Below are 21,965 nucleotides of genomic sequence, written 5' to 3' on the forward strand. Positions count from 1 at the left end.
AACTTTGTTTCCTCCATCTTGATTTGGTCCTTCGCAGCTACCTACCTATTTGTAATCTGAAGATAATCTAGTATTTCTGAGTTCTTTTAGTGGTGGAATATACTTCATTATTCTTGGTTATATTTTCCGGTGGAGTATATTACTGGTTTGTGTGATTTATTGGTGCATCATTGGTTCTTTGGTTTGGTCATATTTCTAGTAGAGTATATCTTTATTGGCTATCTGCTTGGAACTTAGTTAATCTCTTCTTGAATATATTTCGTGAGTTTTATTAGAATGACTATAAACAGTAAGCAAGGAGGAAATAGTGCTACAACTCCTAGTCCAGCAATCTTGGTCTCGGATGAGTTTCTTGAGTTCCTTTAATATCATAAATTAATGAAGGAATCTTCTTCAATTACTGCTTTTGCTGGGTCAGGTAAGACATGTCTTATCACCTCTTCAAATAAATGGGTGATTGATTTTGGTACCACAAATCACATGACAGGTAATCCGAATGTTTTTTCTAGCTTTCGATCACACAAAGCACCCTCTTCAGTTACTGTAGCTGATGGAACAACTTGTAGCAGTGTTGGATCTGGGACTGTTAAACCAACTTCCTCTATTACCCTGTCATCTGTATTAAGTCTACCAAACTTGGCCTTTAATTTGATTTCTGTTAGTAAAATCACTAGAGACCTTAATTGTTGTGTAGCGTTCTTTCCCAATCATTGTTTGTTTCTAGATCTTATGACGAAACAGATTATTGGTAAAGGATATTTATCTGGTGATCTCTATATCCTTGATGAATGGGATCCACAGTCTATTGCATGCTCCAGTATCGTGTCTCCTTTTGAAGCACATTGTCGATTGGAGCTCTCTGCCTTTGTTGAAGAAGCTCTGTCCTCAGTTTTAGAATATTTCTTCATTGGATTGTGAGTCATGTCGGTTTGCAAAACATCATCGCATCTCGTTAGGTCCAAGGGTTAATAAGCGAGCTGAGTCAGCTTTTGAGTTAGTTCATTCTGATGTTTTGGGACCATGTCCTGTTGTTTCTAAAACTGGGCATAAGTATTTTGTCACTTTTGTAGATGATTTTATCCGGATGACTTGGATTTACTTTATGAAGAGTTGCTCTGAAGTGTTTACTCACTTTTCTGCCTTCTATGCTGAAGTCAAAACTCAATTCAATGCTTCAGTGCGTATTCTAAGGAGTGATAACGCTAAAGAATACATGTCAGAGTTATTTCAGTCCTACATGAGACAACATGGTGTACTACATCAGTCTTCATGTGTTGATATACCCTCTCAAAATGGAGTTGCTGAGAGGAAGAATAGGAATTTACTTGAGACAGCTCGGGCACTTTTGTTCCAAATGAAGGTTCCTAAAGAGTTCTGGGCTGATGTTGTCTCCACGACTTGCTTTTTGATTAATCACATGCCATCTGCTGTTCTTTGTGGCAATATGCCTTACAATGTTCTTTTTCCAAACAAGTCATTATTTCCCGTGGAACCTAAGGTGTTTGGAAGCACATGTTATGTTCGAGATGTTCGACCATCTGTTACCAAGCTGGATCCCATGGCGTTGAAGTGTGTTTTTCTTGATTATTCTCGCCTTCAGAAGGGGTATCAGTGTTATTCTATTGAACTTGGCAAATATTTGGTGTCAACTGATGTACTGTTTTCAGAGACTATACCATTCTTTTATGCACCTCCCATCTCTGTAAGACAGGGGGAGGAAGATGAGTGGCTAGTATATCAGGTTACCCGTACTTTGACAGAACAATCAGATGATGTTTCTCCATCTCCTAGCTCTTCTATCGAGCACCAATCGACTATTCTGCCTTCAGCACCTGCTCCAACTGTATTAGCAAGACCACCAGTTGTTCAAGTTTACTTGCGGAGGCGAGAAACAAATGATGCAGGTCCTGCATCAGTTCCTTCGTCATCTGATCCTCTTCCGCCTGATCCTCCAGAAGACCTTGACCTTCCCATTGCTTTACGCAAAGGTATGCGTATTTGCAAATCCACATATTCTATTGCTAATTTTGTTTCCTACGATCACTTATCCCGTACGTCTAGATCTTTGATTGCGTCTCTAGACTCCATTTCTATACCTAAAACAGTGAAAAAGGCTTTGAATCATCCTGGATGGTCTAAAACCATGCTTGAGGAAATACATGCCTTAGAGGAAAACCATACTTGAGATTTAGTGAATTTACCTAGTGGAAAGAAAGCAGTGGGATGCAAATGGGTCTTCACGGTCAAAGTTAATCCAGATGGTTGAGACTTAAGCCCAGACATGTGGCCAAAAGGTATGCTCAGACTTATGGAGTAGATTATTATGACACTTTCTCTCTGGTTGCCAAACTTACTTCTGTCCGTTTGTTCATTTCTCTAGCAGCTTCTGAGAATTGGCCTTTGCATAAATTGGACATTTAGAATGCCTTTCTTCATGGTGATCTTCATGAAGAGGTGTATATGGAGCAACCACCTGGTTTTGTTACTCAAGGGGAGTACGGGAAGGTCTGTCATTTGAAGAAGTCCTTGTATGGCTTGAAGCAGAGTCCCCAGGCTTGATTTGGAAAATTTAGTGAGGTAGTTCAAGAATTAGGCTGAAAAAGAGCAAATGTGATCATTCAGTCTTTTACAGGCAATCAACAGCTGGATCTACTCTCGTAATTGTATATGTTGATGACATTGTTATTACAGGAACTGATTATGCAGGAATCTCTTCTCTCAAGTCTTTCTTGCATACTAAGTTTCACACGAAAGACTTGGGACAACTGAAATATTTCTTGGGAATAGAAGTAAATAGATGCAAGAAGGGGATTTTTCTATCTCAGAGAAAGTATATTCCTGACTTACTGGCAGAAACTGGTAAGTTGGCTGCCAAGCCTTGTAGTACTCCAGTTGTTCCTAATTTGCATCTTATGAAAGATGATGGCGATCCATTTAATGATCCAGGTAGATACAGGAGGTTAGTTGGGAGATTAAACTATCTCACCGTGACTCGTCCATATATTGCTTTTGCTGTAAGTGTTGTTAGCCAGTTTATGTCCGCTCCTACGGTCAAACATTGGGCAGCACTGGAACAGATTCTATGTTACTTAAAAGAAGCCCCTGGACTTGGCATATTATACAGCAATCGTGGGCAATCTCACACTGAGTGTTTTGCAGATGCGGATTGAGCTGGATCCAAAATTGATAAAAGGTCTACTACCGGCTATTGTGTCTTTGTGGGTGGAAACCTGGTGTTAACCCCCTAACAAAGGTCCTCGGCAGGTGTGGGTTGTGACAAGGATTTTCATGATGGCCTTGGCACACAACCTGAAAAATGGGGCAACATCATGAAGGGCTGCTCGGCATGACGGACAATGCGGAGTTCGACAAACGCACCTTGAACAGAAGCAAGGCGCATTTTACTTAGATGTGCGGGCAAAACAATGGCAAGGCAAAGCCATGTCAAGCAGGGGCAAAGACATGGCAAGGCAAGGCAAGGCGGGACAAGCAAAGGCAAATGATACAGACAGATTTGATCAAGTCGGGGGCGACTTGACATGGGCGGGCATCTTTGACAATGAACGTGTGCGGCTAAGTCAGTGGGTGGCGAGCTGTGGCAATGACATTGGCGCGGAGCAGTGTCAAAGGCAAGGTTGGGCGCAATGCCAGCCTTGGCACAAAGCAGTTGGGCGAAAATCAGACCAAGCTGTGCACAAGCAGCAGTTGGAAAACATGTGCCAAACACATGGGAAGCAGTTGGCAGTTGCAACCTCTTCCAAGACATGCTGATCATGGCCTAAAAGTGTGCCCACGTTTTTGTACTTTGTCTTAACTTGTTGCCCATCAGTTGGGGGCTTGTCAACTGATTGTAGCCTTTAAATATTTGCCTAGGCTGTCCCAAAACGGGGCAGAAACTTAGTCTAAGGCATTGTGTTAGCCAAAATTCGTCTAAGTTATTTCCCTAAGGGTGGGAAAACTATTTTGGGGCAGGGAATTAGGGAATTCTTTGTCTTTGCCATAGGGTTGGCTATTGTGTTCTTGTATTCACTTATTAATACAAGTTGGGAAGAAATTCCTGTATATCGTGTGCCTTTATTTACAGATTTTTGCTGCCTATTTTCATTCAAAGTTCAAACGTCCCTAAAAATAAAACTAAGTGTTGGAAAGGCTGAAGTCAAGGCTGGGCTTGACTGCCGCACGGAGGTGAACCTCGGGCTGAGTTCGAGTGACACAAATCACCCCTGTGACAACTGGTATCAGAGCCAGGTTGGATCGGGGAGAAGACACAACGTTCATTGGTTGAATTTTGTGAAGAATGGCTGGTGGCAACGCAGAACTGAGGGAAAAGGTTCCTGCATTAGAGGCACTCGTCGGAACTGTTGATGGGGATCAATTTCTGACTATCTTAACTCGTCTCGCCTATCTTGAGGCCGAGATGAACAGACTGAGCCAGGAGTGCACAGATCTGAAAACGGAAAATGGGTTGCTGCGTCGTGCTGTTGGCAATGAAGAAGCACAGCGTGGGGCAGATCGTACCAAGGTCAGAATTCCGGAGCCTAAAGAGTTCAATGGCACAAGGAGTGCCAAGAAACTTGAAAACTTCCTGTGGGATATGGAACAGTACTTCCATGCTGCCAAAGTGCAAGATGAAGACAAAGTCCCCATTACGACTATGTACTTGGTGGATGATGCGAAGCTATGGTGGCGTACGCGCGTGGCAGATGATGTAAGTGCTGGTAGGCCGAAGATTGACTCTTGGGAAGGGCTGAAGAAAGAATTGAAGGATCAATTCTTTCCTAGCAATGCGGGCTGGATTGCTAGAGATCGTTTGAAGAAGTTGAAACAAACTGGAACGGTCAGGGATTACGTCAAGGATTTTAGTTCTTTGATGCTGGATATTAGCAACATGTCTGAGGAGGACAAGTTGCATAATTTCCTTTACGGGTTGCAGTCGTGGGCGCAAATGGAACTCCGAAGGCAAAATGTGAAAGATCTTCCTAGTGCCATTGCTACTGCGGATGCGTTGGGTGATTTCCGGTTGGGACAAGATGGTTCTGATTTCTCTACTACTTTAAAGTCCAAAAACGGGAACAAGGACAAGGGAAAAGAGTGGAGGAAAAACGGAAATGAAAAGGGAAATGCTATTGAGGGCAATGGCAATGAGAAGGGAAAGCAATGTGCTGGACCTTCAACAAATAAGGGACAAAACAGCAAATTTGATGGCTGTTTTATTTGCAAAGGACCACACATGGCGAGGGATTGTCCGAGAATTGAAAAGCTTTCAGCGTTGTTTGAAGAAGAAAAGAGTGAAGATGAACAAAACGAAGAAGATCATGTTCAAGCAACAGCATATTTGGGACCTATGGTGGTGCTGAAAAATGCGGAAGCTACTTCGTCGAGGACGACGAATTCTTCTGGTGGGGGTGGTTTGTTAACCCCCTGACAAAGGTCCTCGGCAGGTGTGGGTTGTGGCAAGGATTTTCATGATGGCCTTGGCACACAACCTGAAAAATGGGGCAACATCATGAAGGGCTGCTCGGCATGACGGACAATGCGGGGTTGGACAAACGCACCTTGAACGGAAGCAAGGGGCATTTTACTTAGATGTGCGGGTTGGCAAAACAATGGCAAGGCAATGCCATGTCAAGCAGGGGCAAAGACATGGCAAGGCAAGGCAATGCCATGTCAAGCAGGGGCAAAGACAAGGCAAGGCAAGGCGGGACAAGCAAAGGCAAATGATACGGACAGATTTGATCAAGTCGGGGGCGATTTGACATGGGCGGGCAGCTTTGACAATGAACGTGTGCGGCTAAGTCAGTGGTTGGCGAGCTGTGACAATGACATTGGCGCGGAGCAGTGTCAAAGACAAGGTTGGGCGCAATGCCAGCCTTGGCACGAAGCAGCTGGGCGAAATTTGGACCAAGCTGTGCACAAGCAGCAGTTGGAAAAACATGTGCCAAGCACATGGGAAGCAGTTGGTGGTTGCAACCTCTTCTAAGACATGCTGATCATGGCCTAAAAGTGTGCCCACGTTTTTGTCCAATGTCTTAACTTGTTGCCCATCAGTTGGGGCTTTGTCAACTGATTTGTTGCCTTTAAATATTTGCCTAGGCTGTCCAAAACGGGGCAGAAACTTAGTCTAAGGCATTGTTAGCCAAAAATCGTCTAAGTCATTTTCCTAAGGGTAGGAAAACTATTTTGGGCAGGGAATTGGGGAATTCTTTGTCTTGGCCATAGGGTTGGCTTTTGTGTTCTTGTATTCACTCATTAATACAAGTTGGGAAGAAATTCCTGTATATCGTGTGCCTTTATTTACATATTTTGCTGCCTATTTTCATTTCAAGTTCAAACGTCCCTAAAAATAAAGCTAAGCGTTGGAAAGGCTGAAGTCAAGGCTGGGCTTGACTGCCGCACGGAGGTGAACCTCGGACTGTTTTCGAGTGGCACAAATCACCCCTGTGACAAGTGGTATCAGAGCGTGGCTGGATCGGGGCGAAGACACAACGTTCATTGGTTGAATTTTGTGAAGAATGGCTGGTGGCAACGCAGAACTAAGGGAAAAGGTTGCTGCATTAGAGGCACTTGTCGGAACTATTGATGGGGATCAATTTCTGACTATCTTAACTCGTCTCGCCTATCTTGAGGCCGAGATGAACAGACTGAGCGAGGAGTGCACAGATCTGAAAACGGAAAATGGGTTGCTGCGTCGTGCTGTTGGCAATGAAGAAGCACAGCGTGGGGCAGATCGTACCAAGGTCAGAATTCCGGAGCCTAAAGAGTTCAATGGCACAAGGAGTGCCAAGAAACTTGAAAACTTCCTGTGGGATATGGAACAGTACTTCCATGCTGCCAAAGTGCAAGATGAAGACAAAGTCCCCATTACGACTATGTACTTGGTGGATGATGCGAAGCTATGGTGGCGTACGCGCGTGGCAGATGATGTAAGTGCTGGTAGGCCGAAGATTGACTCTTGGGAAGGGCTGAAGAAAGAATTGAAGGATCAATTCTTTCCTAGCAATGCGGGCTGGATTGCTAGAGATCGTTTGAAGAAGTTGAAACAAACTGGAACGGTCAGGGATTACGTCAAGGATTTTAGTTCTTTGATGCTGGATATTAGCAACATGTCTGAGGAGGACAAGTTGCATAATTTCCTTTACGGGTTGCAGTCGTGGGCGCAAATGGAACTCCGAAGGCAAAATGTGAAAGATCTTCCTAGTGCCATTGCTACTGCGGATGCGTTGGGTGATTTCCGGTTGGGACAAGATGGTTCTGATTTCTCTACTACTTTAAAGTCCAAAAACGGGAACAAGGACAAGGGAAAAGAGTGGAGGAAAAACGGAAATGAAAAGGGAAATGCTATTGAGGGCAATGGCAATGAGAAGGGAAAGCAATGTGCTGGACCTTCAACAAATAAGGGACAAAACAGCAAATTCGATGGCTGTTTTATTTGCAAAGGACCACACATGGCGAGGGATTGTCCGAGAATTGAAAAGCTTTCAGCGTTGTTTGAAGAAGAAAAGAGTGAAGATGAACAAAACGAAGAAGATCATGTTCAAGCAACAGCATATTTGGGACCTATGGTGGTGCTGAAAAATGCGGAAGCTACTTCGTCGAGGACGACGAATTCTTCTGGTGGGGGTGGTTTGTTAACCCCCTGACAAAGGTCCTCGGCAGGTGTGGGTTGTGGCAAGGATTTTCATGATGGCCTTGGCACACAACCTGAAAATGGGGCAACATCATGAAGGGCTGCTCGGCATGACGGACAATGCGGGGTTGGACAAACGCACCTTGAACGGAAGCAAGGGGCATTTTACTTAGATGTGCGATGATCAAAAAGTGGGTAGAGCAAGTCCGATGCATATGAGATTCCATGTCCACACAAAGTTAGGAAAGGATCGTATCTTAATAAGGTGTGTAAAGTAGATAGTCTACTTTAATGCAAGTATTACTGGCTGCTTCAGGACTTGATCCCGAAGATAACTTCACTATTGCTCCAAACCTCCAACTATCAAAAATTGAAAATACCAAAATAATGTTTGATACTACCAAGAAAGCTAAAAAGTAAGGTGTAATAGCAATTTACCAAGTACAAGAGTTGGATATTTTTTCTATTTAACTTATTGAATTGTACATTATTTTAAAAAAGGTATGGTGCAATTAGGAGAACTTCTATAATATTCTTTAGTAATAGAAAAATATCAAGTGTATAATTATATTTTAGTTAATCTTTTAATTACAAAAGATTGTTTTACACCATCATAATTGATCAAAACCTTTAGTTTTTGCTTTGCTTTTCTTAAGCAAACTGTGGTCCCATTTCATTCTTTACAACAAACACACACAAAAACTTGAATTTCTCTTACTCATTGTATAGAAGAAAAAAAGCATCTTCACTTGCTATTATTACGAATGATTGAACTCTCTAAGGTCATGTCCACATCATTCTTTGTTGGTGAATGGTGAAATTAGAAAATACTGTACTATTAAATGTCCAATTGTTTAGTTTTTCATTTTTATCCTAGGAAACCTAAAAAGGGAAACAGGATCGACCAGAATAGTGTTGGTCTTATCCATAACAAAAAGAAAAAAGAAAAGAAAAGAAAAAAGAAAATGTAGTAGTAATATTTTTTTCTTCTATCATAGGCAGGTCATGTCCACATAATTCTCTGTTGGTAAAGCTAGTTGTTTAACTCGAAAATATAACAATTAAATTTGATTTATGGTTTTAAAGATATGTGATTTAGTTCAATACCAATTAATAATCAAGAAATATGAAGTATAAATGAAAGGAACAAGTAAAATCAAACCAGAATGTAGACCAGTCTCGACCTCGAGCCGAAGTGACCTCGAGATGGATCAAGAACAATAAAGCTAAAGGACAATTCTGATGAACAATGAGCGAAAAAGTAAGAGAGTATATTCTTTGTCAATGATTAGTTGATCTTTACAGATGATTGGGGTCCCCTTTGTATAATAGGGAAACCCTAAATAAGGTACATTTCTATTTGCAGTAAAGAATCTTATTGGGACAGTTGTCTAACCACCTAGTACGGATTTGTACAAAACTATTCCGGGATTTACTCCATGATCTTGGGGACGTGGCAGGAATCTTGCTCATTCTGTTGCAAATCCATAACGGCATTATCTCGAGGCCAGTCACATTAGGCTCCGACATTCCTCGAACACTTGATTCTTCGAGCCTCGTACTTTGTCATTGAGCTCAATCTTGGTCCCTCGAGCTCGAACTCGATCCATTCCGAACTCGGGCTTAAGGCGACCCCTCGAGCCCGGGAAATCGGGCGTACCTGATTTCAACCGAATCTAAATTTTGACAGCAACAAATGCCGCAACAAAGTGCATTTATAACTTCGATCACATATAATTTTACGTTGTCCATACCAAGAATAAGAAGAACAATGGTCAGTGGTAAACAAAAGATTTGGAGTTACATTATAGACGCAGACGAGAATGATACCAACGAGTTAATTGATTTTTTAATTTGTTCATTCTTTCTTTCATTCTATTGAGGTCCTTATCAATGGAGTAGTTTGACTGTTTGAGAATTGATAGTTATCCGTCTGGCATTCATTATTTTATTAGAGGCTGGCCTTTGAATGTCTAATAATGTCATTGCTTTTCTTTTCCCCCACAACTTATTGTCTGTCTTGCCTCAGAGACCCCTCCCCAATTTAACAAATATATTACTTAAAATGAAATTTAATCAATTTAACCTTTAACTCCAAACTGGCACAATGAAGACGAGCACAGAAAACAAAAACAAAAAATCTCGAGTTAGTCTTCTGTGTATCGACACTGTCGACCTACTATAAAATTAAAAGCTAACCTACTGGTGAATTAAAAGCTGTGATCGAGACAGACTCGTCTCTGAATACAGAACTAGTAAGCACAGGGGCGAATTATGTACAGGGAAGTAAGTCTATACAGAAACGCTTGGTGGGTTTGAAATTCTTTAAAAGGAGACTTTTTAATTGATACATGTATTTCCATGATGACAAAACTGTTCCAAGGAATAAGATTCACTTAAGAAAAAAAATGAGATTAATGTTTTGACTTTTGATAGCAAAAGCTTCTCGAGCACCATCTGGGAAAGCATGTTTTCTGAAAAATTTGACCGGCATATTTTGTAGTTGGACATCTGGAAACTAAATGATTAGTTACCATATTCACATGAAAGCATTCATACTGAGAGTACTGCAGTAGGTATCGACAGAAGCATTCTTAGCATCTAGTTAACATTAACTGTAAGGCCCAGATTTCAGTATACAACAGAATCAAACATCAAGTTTCACACTAGGCCCGAAATCAAGTGCCTTATCTACTTCACTAGCACCAAAAGCACAGCACCAAGAAGTGAAGGGAAAAAACTATCATCGTGAGTTCATAATCTTCGAATTTATAAACAGCCGGGTATTGAGTGTTGCTCCTCAAAAGAGGTTCAAGTTCTTTAGTGAGCCTGCAAAGGGTCAATTATAGTAAGATCAGCAGGTTATGTATACTAGCTACAAATGTGAAGACATCAAGGCTAGGTCTAAACCTGATTATTCAGAAGGATGAAGGGCCTATCGAAGAGTATCCAACAGCCTTATGTTCTTTCAAAGTGCTGGCTAACCAGTCCAATCCCTCGTATAGGCCATCTCCTCTAAGAGCACATGTACCTTGTATATGCCATTTTCGGTTTTTAAGCTCATAGAGACCAAGGCCTTCACACACTTCCATTGGTGTCATTGCTCCTTTCTGGATGAAAAAGATATTCAAGATGATAAAAGTTCTACCCGATGCTAAAGGAAGGAAATGGCATGGGGATAAACGAAACTTCCAATTTCTTGCAACTACGTGACTACATTAAACATTTTTTTTTTAAAATGGTAAATGTTATAGAATTAGAATAGCACAAAGATTGTGCCTGTTTACTATCTATGCAGATCTCTACACACTATTAACAGGGTCTGTGAGTCATTTACAAAATCCATCTTACCACAATTTCTTGACACTCTATAGCTTTTAAGTGATAAAATGCTTGCTTTTAACAACACTTTTCTAGAAGCTCACTCAGCTACAAGAATCAGCATCCAGGCAGAGCCAAGCAATTCAATGACTATGGAGGTCGACTTTCTGAAGGTTTTATTGCAAAGACAGAAAGATAAGGAAAAAGAATGAGCTGTTTTTTTGGTGGAAACTGGAAAGCAAGAAAGAGAAATAACGGTGGTCGTGTGCACTTATTCATTGGAGACCATGTTACCATACTTTTGATTACCGGAGCTCACTGAGCAACTATCTACTGAGACAGATACAACTTTGGTTTCAATAATCAAGGATCAGAGTACAAGTGTAAGTCTGCTTAGCTTTAGGTAGAACCTATCTTATGAGATATGGACAATAGTTCGGTTTCACTAATCAAGGTATCAAGGAACAGTATATCATCCTCGTCGACATGAAATTTTAGTTATAACAAACTAAAGAGCAGAACATCTCAAAGCCCAGGACAATAAATCTGATAAGTTGCTCAATAACCTTTGAACCTTTATTTTCTATTAAAGACAAAAACGGTAACAGCATGTTCAACCTTTATTTTTTGGATTCATTTAGTAGCTTTAGCCTACTTTTTTCATTCAAAGACCAAGTAAAAAGAGCAAAATAGCAAATAAGCATTTGATTAAATTTTGAGGACGAGTAAACATATGGAACAAAAAGCAACTTACCATGTCCTGTTTGTTAGCAAAAATCAAGATGATTGCATTAAGCATGAATGGATCTTTGATGATGGCCTGAAAACACATTATCTTTTATAAGTAAAGCTTTTTTTTTATAAGGAAAACACATTATACAGGTCATTTAATTATGTCATCGACAAAGAAGCCTGGCTCATAAATTTAAGGTCTAGATAAACAACCTGAAATTCTTGTTTCGCCTTTCCAATCCTCTCTCGATCCAAAGAGTCGACAACATAAATCTGTATAACATAAACACTTAGCGAAGAGATATGGTATATAGTTTATAAAGGCAATTTCCAAACAAGAAATTAAAATACATAAACAAGAGAAGCGGTAAGTTTTGTCAATCATAAGGGATTGGGCAACAACAATGACCCAGTAAAATCCCACAAGTGGGGTCTGGGGAGGGTAGTGTGTACGCAGACTTTACCCCTACCCTGAGGGAGTGTAACGACCCGGCCGGTCATTTTGAGAATTAACGCCCCGATCCCCTATTAACAGTTTTTCCCGTGTTTGTTTCTACTATTGTGAGTTGCCGGGAAGTTTCGTTTTGAGTTTCGGAGTGTTTTGGGACACTTAGTCGCTAAATGAGAGCTTGAGCTTTAGAAGTTGGACCATAGTCAGAACAGTGTGAAGACGGCCTCGGAATAGATTCTGTCAATCCCGTTAGCTCCGTTAGGTGATTTCGGGCTTAGGGACATGTTCGGATTGTGTTTTGGAGGTTCGTAGCTTATTTAGGCTTGAAATGCCGAAAGTTGAATTTTTGAAGTTTCCGGATCGATAGTGAGATTTTGATATCGGGGTCGGAATCCGATTCTGAAAGTTGGAATAGCTCTGTAGTGTTGAATGTGACTTGTGTGTAAAATTTGAGGTCAATCGGACATGTTTTGGTTGGTTTTGGCATCGGTTGTAGAATTCTTGAGATTTCAAGTTCATTAGGCTTGGATTGGAGGGTGAATCGTGGTTTTAGCATTGTTTGATGTGATTCGAGGGTTGGACTAAGTTCGTATGATGTTTTAGGATTGGTTGGCATGTTTGGTTGAGGTCCCGGGGGCCTCGGGTGTGTTTCAGATGCTCAACGTGTCATTTTAGGACATAGAGAAGTGGCAGATTTTCTGCTGTTGTGTTGCAGAGAAAACCTTCATCGCATTCGCGAGGGGTGTCTCGCGTTCGCGTAGAGCATCTGGGTGAGGCAGCTGAGTTGTGCTTCGCGTTCGCGAAGGTGTGGACCCTTTAGCCTTCACGACATGGTCCTGGCGTTCGCGTAGGGTCCGCTAGTGTAAGCTACGCGTTCGCGAGTAGACCCTCGCGTTTGCGAAGGAGGAAAGCTGGCCAATGGATTTTTGTGCATCGCGTTCGCGAAGAAGAACGCGTCTGGGCAGAATTTAAATTCCAAAATCGAGGGTTTGAGTTCATAACTCAAAAATTGGATTGAGAGCTCGGTAGGAGGCGAAATTTGGAGAGATTTTCGGAGGAAGTTTGTGGGTAATGATTTCTAACTCCTTTTTGCTTATAACCCATTAATCTAAACATGAATTCATCATCTAATTTCGAATTTGGGCTGAAAAATTGGAGGAAAATTGAGAAAAGTGCTTAGGCCTAATTTTGGGGTTTTGATCAAGATTTTGGTATCGCATTTGAGTGAATTTGGTATGGTTAGACTCGTAAGTGAATGGGTGTTCATAATTTGTGAGTTTTACCCGATTTCGAGACGTGGGCCCGGGGAGGATTTTTGGGCGTTTTTCTATTTTCTTACCTTAGCTTCGGTTCCTTTAGCTAAATTCATTGTTTGTAGTTTTTTTTGATGAAGTAATTATCATTAATAAAAGGCATCCAAAAGATGCAGAATACAAGGCCGCCAAAAGTTAGCTCCAGAACTATGTCTATGCTAGAATTAAAGAGCTAACAAAATCCAAAAAATTATCAACATTGTTTACAGGGGAATGAAAATGCCAGCTAAACAATCTAACTAAACATCTGGCCTTAAGAGTGTAAGTTGGAGTTGAGATCCCATCAAAGCATTTGCTATTCCTTTCAGTCCTGACAGTCCAAAAGATTACGAAAATGTAAAACGTAGTTTGTAGTTATATTTACATTATGACATTTATTTGATTAGATTTGGGCCACTCGGAGTTGGATACTCGCAACAAGAGCATGGTTTCGGGTTGATTTTGAGCTGGTTCGAGGTAAGTGGCTTGTCTAACCTTGTGTGGGGGAACTCCCCTTAGGATTTTGGTACTGTTGTTATATGAGTGCCGTGTACGTGAGGTGACGAGTGCATACACGTGCTAATTGTTGAAAAACCTCCGTTTTCATTAAGTAAATATCTGTGTTTTTCTTGTAATTGAGTAATACGTGTACTTGAAGCCTCCTGTTTAGCTTAGGAAAAACATGCTTATGTGACTTAATTGTCTTACCTGCTTTAACTGCTTACTTGGATTCTATGCAGCATGTTTAGAGTAGAAAATCCTGTTTATTCTTGAATAAAACTGTAGATTCTTTCTTGAGATTGTTGTGTGTTTACTTTGGGACTACGGGACGATATCCCGAGAGATCCCCTGCATGTTTACGTTGGGACTACGGATCGGTATTCCGGGAGATCCCCTTGCACATTTATATTTGGGACTACGGGACGACATCCCGGGAGATTTCCCCTGTACTGGATATTTACTTTGGGACTACGGATTGGTATTCCGGGAGATTCCTCTGCATATTTATGATTCGGACTACGGGATGATTTCCCGGGAGATCCTCTGCACATTTATGTTTGGGACTATGGGACGATATCCTGGAAGATCCCCTGTTGCTATCTCTGTGTACTGAGTTATATTCTTCTGTGATTTTAGTCTTTATCGACTGTTAGCATTTTAAATTATATTGTCACATCTCATATTGTTTTACCTTATTTTATATAGTTATAACCAGTAGGGCCCTGACCTTCCTCGTCACTACTCGACCGAGGTTAGACTTGGCGCTTACTGGGTATCGCTGTGGTATACTCATGCCCTTTCCTGCACATATTTTTCGTGTGCAGATCCAGGTCCTTTAGATCAGCCGTTCTATCAGTGAGGCCTTTAGCTTTAAACTTCCTGTATTTACTTTTGATTATACATTCCGGAGTTAGAACACTATGTACTCTTTTATAGCTTGTGATTTCATGAGATTCCGGGTTTTGGGAGATTGATTCAGTTTCGAGAGTATGTATTGCATATGCCGAGCGGCATTTTTAAACTCTTTTATTATGTATTTACCCATAACTTGCCCGTTTAGTATTTCATTTCCTTTTTCCGCAATTTGTTAGGCCTACATAGTCGTAGAGACTAGGTGTCGTCACGACAGTTCACGGAGGGAGAACTTGGGTCGTGACAGGGAGTAGAGAGGTTGTTCCGATAAACCCTCGGCTCAAGAAGACAAAAAGAGACAGTATATCAGTACCATCAACAGATTCCATAGAAATAATAACAGCATCATAAGAACCAGGAAATAGATGAAAAGCAAAAACAATATCAGAAAATAAGGCCCGACACTATGAAAAACGGAAGAGTAGCGTGAACACAACATTAACCACTAGCAGACTAAGACAAAATCCTATCAGACTAGCCTCACACTGGTACGAAGTAGAAATATACTCAACTACCTCCTAACCATGCTCGACCTCCACAACTTCCTATCAAGGGTCATGTCCTCGAAAATCTGAAGTCACGTCATGTCCTACCTGATCACATCTCCCCAATACTTCTTAGGCCGCCCTATACCTCTTCTCGTACCCACAAAAGCCAACTGCTCAGACCTCCTTACCGGGCCATATCGGCTTCTCCTCTGTACGTGCCCGAACCATCTGAGCCTCGTTTCCCGCATCATGTCATCCATGGGAGCCACGCCCACCTTCTCCCGAATATCTTCATTCCTAATCTTCTCCATCCTAGTGTGCCTGCACATCCACCTCAACATCTTCATTTCTGCTACTTTCATCTTCTGGATATTTGAGTTCTTAACTAGCCAATATTCAGCCCCACACAACATGGCCGGTCTAACCACCGCTCTATAAAACTTACCTTTGAGTATCAGTGGCACTTTCTTGTCACACTGGACTCCAGATGCTAACCTTCATTTCATCCACCCCACCTCTATACGGTATGTGACATCCTCGTCAATCGCCCCATCCCCCTGGATAACCGACCCAAGGTACTTGAAACTGCCTCTCTTGGGGATGACCGGTGATTCAAGCCTCACGTTCATGCCCACTTCCCTCGGCTCGGCACTGAACTTGCACTCCAAATATTACGTCTTAGTCCTGCTTAACTTGAAACCCTTAAACTCAAGGGCCTGTCTCCAAACCTCCAGCCTCTCGTTAACGCCGCCTCACGTCTCATCAATTAGAACTATGTCATCAGCAGTGTTTGGAAAAGTGCGCGCTTCGTCGCTAAAAGCGCGAAGCGACAAAGCATCGCTTTTCTGTGCCTAAGGCGACGCGAACAGTTGAAGCGCACGCTTCAGAGGAAAAATCGACGAGGCGAGCAAAGCGACGAATCGATCACTTTTGTTCAAAAATCGCAGCTGGGCCTTTTTAAAAAAAAGGATTGGGTCTGTTTTTAATTTATACAAAACAAACCCCTAATTGCTGCGCGACATAACAGAAGCCAATTGCTGCGATTTTCTCTCTTCTTCATCGAAAAAATTAGGGTTTTGGGACAGAAAGTTTCTGCTTTCTTTTCTCTTCTTCATCGCAGCAGACCAGCACCAGTCCACAGCTCCAGTCGACCAGTCCAAGTAAATTTTCTTCTCGTTTCTTCTTCTCATTTTTTTTCTTTCTTTCTTTCTTCTTCTTGTTCTATTTTCTACTTCTTTTGCTTCGTCACTGACTCGCTGGAGTTCTGTCTTCTTTCTTCCTTATTCTTTCTTCTTCTGAGTTATGTCTTCTCTTTTTTTCTTCTTTCTGTCATTATTTATAATTTATATATTTTATATTTTTCAGTTTATTTGATTTTTTTAGTGTATATTTCAGTAATTAAAATTAATTATTATATATGTTATATTTTCAGTTTATGTGATTTTTTAAATGTTTATTTCATTTATATAATTAATTATTATATATATTATATGTATTTCAGTTTATTGATTATGTTTTTTCTTATATCTTAATAGGGATATTAATATGAAGATAATAGAAGAATTCAAGATTTTGACAATCTTGAAGAAGAACAAGAAGAGTAGAAGAATAAGTTGTTGATTCTAGTAATTTAGTAGCTTTGATTTTGCTTGTCCTCCTATGGTTTGTGGATGATTTGGTGGTACCTAGTGGCTAGTACCTACTTTTAAGTATTTAAATTGAAGTTTTTGATTATTTATAATTTTATATTCTGTCTTTGCAAGGTTTACATTATGTTTTTAAGAACTGCGCTTCACTTTAATAAAGCGTGCGCTTCGCTTTTGAAGCGAGGCGAGGCCTTGTCACTTTTTTGCGCTTCGCGCTCTTAAAAACATTGCATCAGCAAATAACATACACCATGGCACCTTCCCTTAGATATGGTATGCCAGTGCGTCCATCACCAGGGCAACTAAGAACAGGCTGCGCGCAGATCCTTAGTATAACCTCATAACAACCGAAAAATGCTCCGAGTCGCCTCCCACTGTCCCAACCCGAGTCTTAGCTCCATCATACATGTCCTCAATCGCCCTAATGTAAGCAACCAACACACATTTAGCCTCTAGGCATCTCCAAAGAACCTCTCTAGGAACCTTGTCATACGCTTAATCATAAGGGATTGGGCCAATACGCTTAATAAAGCATGCTTATTCTGTATACCAAATTCAAACATTTGGATAAAAATATTCATATGTTTTCTTATTTGAAATATCCATCTCTTTTCATTCCCTTTTGTCCTTCTGCGTGGTCTGTGGAGGGGTGGGGCTCAGAAGGAAGGGACAAGACTTTAAATTCCTCTTTGCTTTTACGCAGTGTTACCTCTCAATGAAGAAAGGAAAATTCACTTTGGCCACAGGCATATATGTGATATTAGGGGTTAGATGCCACTGAATGCAAAGTAAAGAAATGATTTCCAGAAATAGAGTAGCAACCAAAGAATACAATCTATTTTCTTTAAAAAATAGAAAACAAAGAATAATAACGGGTGCAGTTACCAAGCCATCTGTGTTATTGAAGTAGTGCCTCCAGAGTGGCCTTAATTTCTCTTGTCCACCAACATCCCACACAGTAAAAATTACATTTTTGTACTGTACTTTTTCCACATTGAATCCTGCAAGACATGCATATACAATCATCTATTACAGTAGTTCCAGACACCCATAGACAAGTATTCACCTGGTGATGCAGGTCTTTTAGGGAATTTTTCTCCGAAAGCTTTAATGACGTTACAAGCAGGAAGAGTTTTCACATCAACGTTTTCAAACTTCCCTTATGCAAATATTATGTTGAGATAATAAGCAATAACATCAGAATTAGAAAAGCCATAACCTATTTTAAGTCACATAAGATAAGATCTGGGCTCCGAGATGTGACAACCAAAGTAATGTAAGAAAATGAAAAGGATTCCCCTAAGGAAGAAGAGATAAGTATGTGATCTATCCAAAAACAAAAAAAAAGATGTCGAAAGTATGCCATGGAATCAAGTGTTGCACCTGATCACTGGGAGGCAGTTTGCAAGTAAAAAAGGAAGTCAATTAGATAGGAGAAGCGAGCTTTTTTAAGGTTCCATTAACTATTTTGGTTAGTACTGGGAACAATTTCCCACATAAGTTACTTCAAAAAGTAGTATGCACCAGCCACTCTTAGAAATTCATAATGAACTAACAATGACCAATAGAAAGTTATAAACTGGCGTCTCCTAAAAGCTTTTTCCCATCTTTTCTTTTGGATAAGCGGGGTGTCCAGGACACCACCTTGCACGCACCTCGACTAATCTAGTGGGCACCTGCTACCTCCCACTAGCACAGGTACCGGGTAGCTCTGTCAAACAACAAGAAACAAAAAAAGAAAGCAACACATGCTGACAATGACTTTACTACAAGCAGATTGGTTCAAGTTTTACAAAGACCAACTTCATAATTGGTCCCATACCACAGTAAGCAGAAGATAAAACAGACAGCATACCAATGGTAGGAACTGTTGATAGAACTTCTCCTATGTGCAGTTTGTATAATATAGTTGTTTTGCCAGCCGCATCAAGCCCAAGCATTACAACCTATCCCAGTTGAAATTAGAATCAGAGACAAGAAATAACAGTAGAGGGAAAAATGGAACAAGATAACAAGACATACGTATTATTCAAAAGTAACTACACATACAAGCAGAAAATCTAGGATCTACAGAACAGAGCTCCTGCAGGAAAATAATTCAAGATGAAACTGAGGTTGGTGAACATAGATAGCAATGGACGAACAATGAAAGCAAGTTCTTGAATTGTGGAAAATAAATGTTGCACTTTATAATCACTTATTACTTCTGCAGAAAATGAATTTTCTGCTATGAAAACCCGACCAACTTGCAGCAGTTGTTTGTTAAGGGAGAGCAATAATAGTTTGGAGGATGAGCCCCGGTTGCATATTCTGGTGTCTGCGGACAGAAAAAACAGGAGATGTTTTGATGGCATATCAGCTCCAAACTACACTGTGAAGGCTGATGTTTAGCAAATCTGTGTAGTTGGTGTGATCTTTCCCCCGTTAGTTTCCGTGGAACCTTTTGGACTTTGTTAGCTCCTTAACTATAGAATAGAGCTTTTGTTATAGAGCTAACATGGACTTTTATATTTATCTTTTCTTGTACTATTTGCATCTTCTTGATGCCTTTTATGAAATTCCTTACTTCATAAAAAAAATAGTCATTAGGGGAAGCAGACTGATTTGGCTCAAAGAAACTCTTATTCCCATACCTTCCAATGTTTCAACACATTGGGTGTTGCACCACGTGCCTAATACCCCAGGGAAGAAGATTTTATTTGATGATATTTCATATGTTCGGATGACACTTACCTTAAAGGAGAAATTAAGGATGCTGACTAGGATCATATCACCTTTGACATGGTGAAAGTGCCTATAAATTTATTGAGGGCCTTTTTAACCTCTCTGACTTTCAACTGGCTACCCGATCTACTTAAGGCCCTTCTTGAAGGGAAAATGGAAACTGAGATTTCAAGTTAGTTATTCCAATTTGCTAGCTGACATCTTGCATTGTTTTCTTCAACTGCACCTCAATCCCAACTAGTTTGGGTCGGGGATATGAATTCATTCTGGTACTAAGTAATTTATCTTTCAAACTACATTAGGTTTTCTCCAAATCTCACATTTATCTCTACACCAACATACAAGTCTCTGACCAAACTAAAAAGACTCTTGGATGTGAAGTGATGTATAATTTCTTCTCATTCCTTATACCTATTATCAATCACAACCTACATACGGATAGGTGGTTTTGGAAATCTCTAACTTGTTATTCCGAACGGACAATGTGCAGTTTTCTGTCTCAATGAAACTACTTTCATGATTCAAAGGAATTAATTTATCACTTAACTATATGCATTACCAAAACCATGTTAAGTACTAGGTACAACAGTGCATTCAATCAACGTCAGAAAGGAAGCAGCCTTGAAGAAGCATACTAGCTGCACTAAGTGCACAACAGATATTACTAATATTAGTGGGGTTAAAAGATTGTATTCCATATTAGTTTAGATGTATTCAGGATTTGTAGCGTTGGAGAAATAGAAACATAGCAGGCTGAAATTGTAGAAATTTTAGCTCTTCTGTATTCCTTACAGGCATAGGAGGAGCAAAGGACCAGACCCTGTTTACAGATTAATACCGCCTTCGTATTATTTTATTTAGTAAAATTCTACCTTTCATCAGAGAAAATATTACTGACATGGGTCTGCTGCAGAAGAAAAAATTTCCAATCAATAATTCTAACTAGCAAATAACGTAAAAAATGGATCATACATAACAATACTTGTCATAAATTCGTCCAATATCCCTTACCAACAGATACTTAATTATGTTTGTAGACATGTAATTTTTGACCCTCCCCGAAACTTTACAATGTTAAGGTGCCTTTAATCGTTTTCATGTGCTTTCAAAGATAAGTTTCTTTCTCATTCAATCTTCAAAAAAAAAAAAGGAGAAGAAGATCGAGTTAAAATAAGAGATCAACTCAAAACAGTTTTCCAACTCATACACAAAGAAAATGTTGTACTGGTGTATTCTGTGTTGTGGTGGCTAAATGCTAATTCAATTAAGGCAGTCCAAAAAATACAGACGGAATACAAATTTGTTGAAGGCTCAGCACAACTCAGCTTATTACAGTTAGTCCTCAATAACCTCAAACATGTTTCATATAACACTGGAAATCTGGAAGCATATGAAAGCCCATCTTGCAAACGAGCTAAGAACAAGTGCTGAAAGCTTAAATTGGCAAATAAAGTACGCAAATTCACAAAAAGCGCTACAGAAAAAGAGCAATCGATAGATCATATTATAATGGACAAAATAATAGGAGAAGGACTAGTCCAGGATTGTTATACCCTCATCTCAGAATTTCCGAAGAAGGTATCGAAGAGCTTGCGAAAGGCTTGTCCCATTTTAGCTCGCCTTTCTCTTCTTCTTCTTCTCTCTCTCTCCAAAAGCAAATCAGATGAAACTGGAGAGTGAGGCGTCAAGAATCGATGCCACGAAAGCTATTTCACCTAAAAATATATTTTGATGATCTGATAATAAAGCAGCTTGTTAGTTGGATGATCGAATTTGAGAAACAGAGAGAAGGTTGCGTTGTTTTTCCTGCTGGCAACTTCTCTGAGTTGTCTTTTATTTGCTTTTTTTTTCTCTTTTTCTTTTTGCTTTTCCCCTTTTCCCCTTTCCTTGTACTTACCAATGTTTAAGTAACACATCATAATTGACTTTTATTTGTCCCTCTTTTTTATTTCCCTTTCTTTGTTTCCAGAAGAATTGCCACTCGAATCAAGTCGCCTCACAATATATAGTACTACCTCTATTTTAATTTCGATGAATGATACATTTTTATAATTAAAAATAGTTTAACTTTAAACTTTTTATTTTACTTATTTTACCCATATAAATACATAGCCCCATAAAGCTTTTTACCCTTAAGTATTTAAGATCATAAATTTTAAAAATTTCTCTTTTTCTCTTAAAGTTCATGCCGAATCAATCTACCACATCTAAAATGAAATGGAAAAATTCGTGCCGAATCAATCTACCATATCTAAATTGAAATGGAGATGG

General features: G+C 40.1%; 3 protein-coding genes across 3 annotated transcripts; 2 read left to right on the plus strand and 1 right to left on the minus strand.

Moving 5' to 3' along the window:
- Positions 1–4,297: 4,297 nt before the first annotated feature.
- Positions 4,298–5,425, plus strand: LOC138888201 (uncharacterized). Its single transcript, XM_070170021.1, has one exon. It carries the CDS (start codon positions 4,298–4,300, stop codon positions 5,423–5,425), a length of 1,128 nt encoding a protein of 375 aa, XP_070026122.1.
- A 1,087-nt stretch (positions 5,426–6,512) lies between these two features.
- On the plus strand, positions 6,513–7,640 carry LOC138888202 (uncharacterized). The gene has a single exon (XM_070170022.1). It carries the CDS (start codon positions 6,513–6,515, stop codon positions 7,638–7,640), a length of 1,128 nt encoding a protein of 375 aa, XP_070026123.1.
- Positions 7,641–10,097: 2,457 nt separating this feature from the next.
- On the minus strand, positions 10,098–21,572 carry LOC104216054 (uncharacterized). Its single transcript, XM_009766017.2, has 7 exons — positions 21,248–21,572; positions 18,826–18,916; positions 17,856–17,971; positions 11,894–11,953; positions 11,703–11,768; positions 10,538–10,737; positions 10,098–10,456 (listed from the first exon to the last, which is right to left on the minus strand). The coding sequence occupies exons 1-6, from the start codon at positions 21,302–21,304 to the stop codon at positions 10,546–10,548; spliced, it is 582 nt and encodes a 193-aa protein (XP_009764319.1). The 5' UTR covers positions 21,305–21,572; the 3' UTR covers positions 10,098–10,456; positions 10,538–10,545.
- Positions 21,573–21,965: the final 393 nt, after the last annotated feature.

Source organism: Nicotiana sylvestris, chromosome 3 (assembly GCF_000393655.2).
Source record: "Nicotiana sylvestris chromosome 3, ASM39365v2, whole genome shotgun sequence".
NCBI classification, from domain to species: domain Eukaryota; kingdom Viridiplantae; phylum Streptophyta; class Magnoliopsida; order Solanales; family Solanaceae; genus Nicotiana; species Nicotiana sylvestris.

Excerpts from the sequence above, each read along its gene's own strand:
- LOC138888202 (XM_070170022.1), top strand. The coding sequence starts at position 6,513 with ATGGCTGGTGGCAACGCAGAACTAAGGGAAAAGGTTGCTGCATTAGAG.
- LOC138888201 (XM_070170021.1), top strand. The coding sequence starts at position 4,298 with ATGGCTGGTGGCAACGCAGAACTGAGGGAAAAGGTTCCTGCATTAGAG.
- LOC104216054 (XM_009766017.2), bottom strand. The coding sequence starts at position 21,304 with ATGGGACAAGCCTTTCGCAAGCTCTTCGATACCTTCTTCGGAAATTCT. Across the intron at positions 17,972-18,825 it reads ATCAACAGTTCCTACCATTG|GATTCAATGTGGAAAAAGTA; the intron begins GTATGCTGTCTG and ends CATGTCTTGCAG. Across the intron at positions 11,954-17,855 it reads TCAATAACACAGATGGCTTG|ATTTATGTTGTCGACTCTTT; the intron begins GTAACTGCACCC and ends TATGTTATACAG.